Here is an 8,701-nt window from a genome sequence, read left to right as displayed (position 1 = left end):
AGATCACGAAACGCTTGGGTGCTGTCGGTGCTACTCGCCTTCCAGGATGGGGACCGCGTGATCCTCACTGTGCCTGGTTGGAGACACACTACGAGATATGGCTGCCAACCGATATCAGTGGCGTTCTTGTTGTCAGTATCTGTCCAGATTGCCTGAGTGAATGTCTGGAGGTGTAGGCACCTCGGAATGATTGTGTTAAGCTAGCACTAAGTCCCTCCCCCATCCCGCTTTATTCTCCTCTTTACAATAAGGCTTTCAAATAAGTCATGGTTGTACGGCAGTGAAGCATCGGTGTTGGACACTGATGTCACGCTGTCGATGATGATGATGATGATGATGGTGATGTGACTGTCACACCCACTGCGTTTCCGGTTGAGAATTTGGCTGAGCAACTACATGTGGCCAGTTGCATTGATGTCGAGTGGTCAATCCAACGATCCAAGAGTTCTACCTTTCTATGCCTAACCATCGTGTGCCGATGAGTGCTGTTTTCCGGGGCGAGATGGCCTAAGTAGGCACAGCGCGAATTTACTGACCGGAAGGTCCGTGGTTCGAACCCGACCTCTGCCTCTTGACTTTCCCTGTCTAGGTTTGGGCAACCTGACAGTATCCCAGACCCGCGCTTCATTCTTGTGACATGGCAGTTAGGCACCGAAAGGGTGATATAGCTGAACGATTTCTTCCGTGCTCAATTCAGGAAGGTGGAAGAAGAGAGATGACCAATCTTAACCAGGCAGAGGGGTATGTAAAAGGGTTCTGAACGGTCTTGGCGCTGGTTGGTGATGCTACAAAAATGGCTGCTAATTGATGTCAATGGCATTCTTGTCAGTTTTTGTCCTAATTGCCTGAATGAGTATTTAGAGGTATATGGACCTCACAACAAAACATTGAAATAAATGATGGTCGTACAGCAGCGAAGTCAGCGTTGAACAGTTATGTCATGCTACCGATTATTATTAGTGGTATCACATTCATATTCATTATTCAGCTTCCGTCGCAAAGGAAACGGAGGACAACTTCCCCAGTTGGGCAATCGCCATCGAAGGTTTTAACCAAACCCTAGCATCGTCTCACCTGTCGGCCATTAAAATCAAATCGACCGTGGGTCCAACTAACGGTATGCTACAAGCCACGGGTGGAAGGCCACAATCCAAGACGATCGCCCTTTCTTAGTACACAACTTGGTTCCGATCACGCCAAAATGAGAACCCGTCTGACAATTCACCTTCCTACAAGTTATCATGTGCCAGCAAGAGGCACGCCGATCTTCGGAAAACTACCATAGCTCAGCAGTACCAATCTGAGCTAGCTCAACTACACTATGAAGTAAACAAACACAGTACAAGAGGTGCATGAAGCACGGCACCATGCAGAAAGAGCTTTGCTAGCAACATTCAAAAATGTCCGTCAGACTTCCTCAGTAGGATAAAGTGACTACTGGATGTAATCGACATCGTTAGAGGGTTTTGTGATTCGTTCGGGAAAACGCCGAATAGCAAGATGGGCTGAGGTCTTAGAAGAACAGCTTAGCTGACCTTCTACATCCTCCTAGAGAGAGTGCATTCGAATAGATGAAATGTAAACCCTAATGGCCCGTCAGGAGGTAATGTACAAAATAACCCTTCTAAAATGTGAGAAGGCACCACAACCGGACAGTTTTTAACCATTTGTCTTCATAGAAGGCGAAGAACCTCTGGTAACCGGGACGAGGTGGCTCAGTGGTTATTGCGCGAACTTACTGACCGGAAGGTTCGTGGTTCGAACCCGACCTCCCCCTCTCGACTTCTTCTGTCTAGGCTTGGGCAACCTGGCAGTACCCAAGCCTTCGTGCTTCCTTCGGGTGGCATGGCACCGAATGAGTGTTACAGCTAAACGACTATTATTACCTGTGGTAACTTATCTGATACAATTTATTGGCACAGTTTGTAGTGCAGGAAGTGACAGCAGAACGAAACAAATCAGCAGTTATCCCCATCTTTAAGGAGGGTAAGCGGACATTGTGTGAGCTCAAGAGAACTTGATGGTTAAGACGCGAACTTACTGGCCGGATGGTCTGCGGTTTGAACCCAACTTCGACTGTTCCTGTCTAAGCTTGTCCAACCCGGTAGATTCTCAACCCTCGTGTTTCCTTCTAGTGGCGTCACAGCTAAGCACTGAAAGGGTGCTACAATTCAGTCCAATTTATCAGCTATAACCGTATACCATGGTCACATTGGTTCCAGTTGCTACAGGTTCAATCACCGAAAAGTGGAAGAATGTGGGGGATACGGTCAATCCTGGGAAAAAAAGGTGCCACAACTGAACGACTGGGATGGATTAGTGGTAAGGTCCTCGTGGCACTAGCCTGATAACTTTGGCATCGAGAGAACCCCCTAATCTCATCCTCCAAAGATTGAGTAGACACAGGGAAATAGAATCCGAAAGCTGAGTTCTATCCCGCAAAAGAGGACGCGTCGATCACATATACACTCAAAGGTGTCCCCAACAAATTCTTGACCCTCCTTAAGGCGCTGTACGTCAACTCCTTCGGACACGTGAATGCCTACGCGAAGCCTTCAGTTGAGTTCAATACATCAAGTGGTATCAGCCAGGGCTTTCCTCTTTTACCTTTCTTCTTCCACTTCGTCATTGATGTGATCATGGAAGACTAACTCACAGCCTCTAACGCCTGTGGGGTCGAAGTGCTCCCGGGGCATTCGCTCAGACATTCAGTATGCAAACCATCTAGCTATTCTTGAATCTGACGCCGTGGTAATGCAAACGCTACTAAATAATCTAAATAATTCTGCGTCGTGGTTTGGCATGCGTTTCACATCTGCAAAGTGCTGCTGCAAACTGGGTGGGCCCAAACTCTCATCTCATGCTCACGGATGAGCCGATTGAGGCAGTGCACAAATTTGTCTATCTGGGCGGCTGTATCACAGCCGGTGGTCTAGATATAGACGATATTTCCATCCGGACTGGGAGAGCCAGAGCAGATCTTGCCGATCACATCGCCTGTGGTGTAAACATGACAACCGTTTATCCGTCATGAGTAGAGCTTACAACCCTGCGGTATGCTGTATATTATTATATGAATGAGAACCCCGACAGCTGCAAGCTGAGGACGAAAAGACTTTCAGTGGCTGATCATCTGTCTTTGGAACATTCTCCAAGTCCGGTGGGAACATCTGACTAGTGGTGCTGGAGTTCATTGAATGGTTCTCGGAAGAAATAAATCGCCTGCGACAGATGAGCTGTTCGCACTCCATTGCTTTCAGCGGCTTGGTCGCGTGCTCCGTATGCAAATCGACCAAGTCCCTAAGAGAACCCTTCTCGCTCAATCACGTGGAGGATAGAAACGGGTTCGAGGAGGTCAACTAGTGGCTTCACGAAGTGTGAAGGGCATTACCAGAAGACTCAGCTATTCTGGCTATTGATGTCTCCATGGGTAGGAACCGCGATACGGGACAGATCAATGGTGACAGGTATTGGCAGACAAGGCCGTGACGCGTGTGCATCAAAACTGTTACCTTTAGTGCATAGCTCCCGTCAAAGGGTCTAGTGTTACTCCTGTATTCACACGTCGGTTATACCAGCTACTCTTTCAAAGGTGTACCAAAGACCTCGACAGAACACGACAAACAGGACTGCTGAAAATTCTTCGACAGCCTATGGCCGATGTCCCTCTTTTTGAGACCCATCATGCAGGCACAGTCCCCGAATTTCCGTGAATTTCATGTCCCACTTGGAAACCATAGTGTACGCTATTAACTAAGTAAACTTGTTCGCAAATTATGTTGATGGTAACGGAAGAAAACTTGATCCGTGTAGAACCTCTTGTTTGGGATATTCTGCGACATCTCGATGATTTCATCAGATGAAATATCAGGTAGGCTTTGATCAGCAGAAGAAGTTGAAGAATTTCATAAACGAGGAATGTAGTTGCCTCCCGTTATCACCAGCTCAATTTTCAGATGAATGTATTTCGTCAACTGTGTACTAGGGATCTTGGCGCCTCTTCTATCGTTGTGATTAAACATTACAAACACGAGATAGCTCGAGGTGCGAACCGAATGACTGACTGCACCAAACCCTGGCTTTCCAACTGCTTCTAGCTAGAATTTTGAAACCCGGAATTATATCAGTACTCGCGCTTTTTTATTGCACGAGAGCCACGCACCAAAAGTGTGGCAAAGGTGAGCGACTACTAATATTCACACTACAATTTTCTAGCATTCATCACGGAGGTTACCCATGCAAGCTTCCGAGTGTAAACTTAAGTGTACAACTGCATAACAGGACCTTTGTGACAAAACCTTACTAAGCCGACAAGTCCTTATCTCCCAGAATACGTACGACACATTACCATCGTCACTACAATCATTATCGACAGCACACCAGTGTTCAACAACAATATTTCGCCGCCATGTACTAATACCGATATGGCAAAACCTGGTCCACACTCCCATACAGAACAAATTACCCAAATACTACTGAAGCGTGGGGAGCGAGATGGCTCAGTAGTTTCAGTGTGGATTCACTGACCGGAAAGTGCATGTTTCGAACCCAACCTCTGCATCTCGACTTCCCTTGTCTAGGTTTGGGTAACCTGGCACTATCCCAGCCCTTGTGCCTCCTAAGGATGGCATGGCAGTTGGGCACCGAAAGGGTGCTGCGGGTGAACAGTTTTATCATTGCGACGTGATTCGGAACACATATTTTCAGGGTGTCGAAGTAGAGCTACAGCTGTGAACAACAATCAAGACGCTAGAACTGGTCGAAGACGTGACTGAAAACGTGGTGCTAATTAAAAACCGCTATTTTTCGCCAGTGAAGATATCATATTGAAATGGTAGGATAAATTGGTCTTCTTAAAAAACATGCTATTTTAATAGAAATAGCAAAGACCGGCAACTCACCTTGAATACATCGCTGTGTGATATCAAACGATAGCGGACCTCATCTGTAACGTCGTGATCAACAGCTAAAACTTGTCCGATTCGTGCATCAATCGGGATGTCTTCTGGCACTTGGAAGACCCCAGGAATATTAGCTTTGTGCTGAAGGACTGGGATAAATCCATCGAAAGAATCAGGCATTTCACTTTGGTCGGCTGCGGATGGAGTCAGGAATTCCGGTGGGTTGTCGTCTAAGTCGTCCAGAAATATATGCAACGGGGATGAGGCGCACAGTCTGGGAGTGCCTAGATCACATGCATGTATCACAAGACTGAAGCTGGATATACGTTCACGGTCTAACGGAGCAGCAACAACCAAGGCGACGCCATTTTTCGGGTAAAGAAGACCAACTGGCGAGAGGTCGCCTGGATAAACGACAGACTTCAAAAGAAAAGCTTGCTGGAAGTCCTCCTGTGAGTTTGTTGTGCCAGAGCTTGGGGCAAAGTTTTCTGCATCAACTGCACCAAGAGCTTCAAGGCCATAAACGACCTGACCGGCAGCTGAATAATCCCCACTATCCTCGTCTACGGCTGATAGCTGCAGAACGACCGCTTCCAGTGGCAAATTTTCAGGCACGTGAATCCGTGTTGGTAGATCAGGTGGGAATTTCGGACGATGTCTGTTGACAGAGAGCAGTCTAGGCTGCAGATAAGAATTGATTAATAATTCATACTCCTTACGCCGCAACTTCAACCGCTCTAGCTCGGTGTACACTCCGGAAGATTGACAACGCTGGGTGAAGTTTTTGTTCGACTTTTGATGGACAAGATGAATAGTGAGCTCCACGGGGACGTCAGAAAACTTATCACCATCAGATGCCAGCAGAGTTAGAATTATATTCGAACCCGGTGGACCCATATATGAACAGGTCACACTCAACTCGCCAGTTGTTGCATCGACCTTGAAGCAAGGTCTGTTTAAGGTAGACGTTGCGAGACGTATACTTACAGCACCATGGCCGTCACGATCAATATCTTCGGCGGAATATCTGCCAAGAATCGTATTCAGCGGCGTATTGGGATGTGATGGAATTGTCCCCGCATCAGTGACGGACAACCAGGTCTCACAGCCTAACTCAACAAATCTAGGGGCATATTCATTGACGTCTAAAATATGAACAGTGAATACGGCCAATACGCTTCTTGGAAGAGGACGGCCGGAATCTGTTACTTTCAGGTATAAAGTGAACTCCGTTGGCATGACTTCGGCATCGAGAGGCTTTCCAACTAGCAGGTTGCCTTCGTCACTAACGATGAAGGGAAGATTTTGCGAATTATAGAGTGAGAACAGTAGTCTGGTTCCAGATACGTCAGTGTCTATGGCATCAATATGGAAAACAACAGTCCCTAAAGGAGCGTCTTCACGGATTTCGTATACGGTTGCGTTGTTCCGCACGACCGGGTCGTTGTCGTTTACGTCCTGGACTAGAACAATTAGTCGGGATTTCGGTGCACTACTAAGCAACAAGTTATTCCTGTCAACAACTGTGAACGGGAGAGTTATTTTAGTGTACTTCTCGGTCCGTCCAAACGACGGCGGATGGTCAACATCGACTGGTGCAGAGAGGACCACAGATCCAGAGGAGGTGATGCTGATGGGTGTGTTGAAGGAATCATTACCTATATCAGCTCTCAGTAGTGTGAAAACGAAGCTGGAATTCGACATCCTATAAGGTAAACTCGGTGTTAATATTGCTATTGTACAGTTGACTAGTGCCGCCTCCGTAATGGTCACGGTCACTTCGCTAGGGAAGTGAAGACGGTAAGTGGATTTGGACACGACAGGAATGTCCAGTGTGTAGCGGGAGATACGTGAATCTGATAAAGGGAGGTGATGAGGAGCTAAAGTGAGCAGTGCATTCTTGTCAGCCGCTTCAAGTGTTAACACGATGCGCGCTGCCAAAGATATTGGTGTTAAGTTACGCCGTACTTGCAGAAGCCATTCGGACGGTTTAGCCGTGGGGATGAGCTCAAATTTTTCTTGCATATCAGGCTCAAGAATGCGAAGCGCATGTTCTGTTCCCCGGGATGAGTCCTTGTCAATTACGGTAACGCGAGCATATGGAACACCCGCAGCACCAGGGATAGAAATGTCGTTGAAGGGATCAACAATGATTGTTGGTGAATGAGAGTTTGTCGTCTCGATACTAAGTTGAACAGTTGTCACACTAACTATATTACAACGAACTTGAGATGGGTCGCCACGATGCGTAGCATACACTTTAAATGTGATTTGCTTCCTATCATCTAATATGCCGACGAAGTTACGTGTGTGCGGTGTTTCTGGCCAGGAGCCCTTTTGAAAAGATCTCGATGCATACATCTTCCCAGTGAATGGGTGTATCCTAATCGGTAATCCATCCTCAGCAGGGTCAAGGTAGAAAATTGCTTGAGCGTTGAAACCTGAATCGGCATCTGTCGTCACCAGCTGTCCGAAAGAGCTATGTATCGAAGTGTTGTCTAGTACAGTAAACGCATAACTTGGTGCCGAAAAGAATGGACAGTTTTCGTTTCTGTCTAGCGTACTCAGACGAACTTTTGTCGTATTTTTGAGTCGAATGGGACTTGAACCAACAGGTGATTCAGATGTGAACGTAGCATCCACATCTACTTCGTAAACCTGGCGCTTCTGGTTGATGTCAAAACTAGACAAGGAAAGCTGAAGAAAGAAAAACTTTCCGATTTTAAATGCAGTAGCTGTGAGAGAAGCAAGCTCATCTGGTCTATCCCTTAATTTGTACTCCACGACACCAGAAGGATTTCCACTGAAGGGTTCATACACACCCATATGTGGTACCAGCGGTAAAACATGACGCCAAGAGTGACCGGATCCCACAATGAGTGCGTCGTAAACCCCCGCTGTAAAACCAAACGGCGTAATTCTGTCATCAGAAAGCACAGGAGAAAAGGTAGCAGTATCTGCGGAGATTGCGACGTTGCACAAATATATCACAGTCAGAAACAACATAATCCTCGTAATTTAATCCTCTGCAGCACAAGGAATGAATTCTGCAGTCTGGGAATACTGAACCTCATGAAAGCCTCATCACGAACAGCTGGCAGGCGAACACCCACGGATTCGATCAAACTCCCGCCATGCACCCCTTTTGAAGGTTATCATGTGCTGCGACCGCAAACTGGTGTAATTAAAGTTGCTCATGGGATCACTAGAGGATAAGATTTTAAAGAGGTCCAGAGCGTTGCCAAAAGTTGCTGAACATTGTCCAGATACTTCACAAGGGAGGCAGATGGAATAGACTATCAAATGTAATCCAGGATTTTGTTCCTCTCCATATTACTGTGCTCACTTCTTTCTCCTTGCCTCTATCTTACACCTTATCCTTGTCTTTTCCATCATCGTTGTACCCGAGGAAAACAACGGGCATTTCACTTCCTGCGCACTGATAGGTTGCGAAACCACTACCAGAAATTGACGCTTATCTCTGTTACTGCAAAACCTGTCACAACGTTTGAGGATTTTCACGTCAAGATTCATCAAGCGGCCATGGGCCGCCTGGCTAAGCATGTGAACATGTTGTGTCTCAGTTCTTGTTAGTTGTTCACTGACATTAGAGGGGATTGTAGTATACGGTGTCTGTCATTATGATTGTTTTATATATAAGCATTGGTGATGATCAACCTTGCTTACTGGGCTTTGGCTCATGAGCTTTATTTCTGATTTCCATCAACACAAATTGACGTGAACACCTGCCTTCGGAAAATCACTGTCACTTGGTGCTTCGCTAGCGTGCATATTACACG

General features: G+C 46.6%; 1 protein-coding gene across 1 annotated transcript in view; it reads right to left on the bottom strand.

Moving 5' to 3' along the window:
• Positions 1–7,727, bottom strand: part of T265_14225 (hypothetical protein) — a gene marked incomplete at both ends in the record, with an annotated part of 24,356 nt that extends 16,629 nt beyond the window's left edge. The window contains one exon of the mRNA XM_009172678.1: positions 4,902–7,727. Within this exon, the coding sequence (XP_009170942.1) occupies positions 4,902–7,727 (2,826 nt within the window). The remainder of the gene's footprint in view (positions 1–4,901) is intronic.
• Between the last annotated feature and the right edge of the window lie 974 nt (positions 7,728–8,701).

Source organism: Opisthorchis viverrini, assembly GCF_000715545.1.
Source record: "Opisthorchis viverrini unplaced genomic scaffold opera_v5_162, whole genome shotgun sequence".
Lineage (NCBI taxonomy): Eukaryota > Metazoa > Platyhelminthes > Trematoda > Opisthorchiida > Opisthorchiidae > Opisthorchis > Opisthorchis viverrini.
This window is presented reverse-complemented; position numbering and strand designations above follow the sequence as displayed.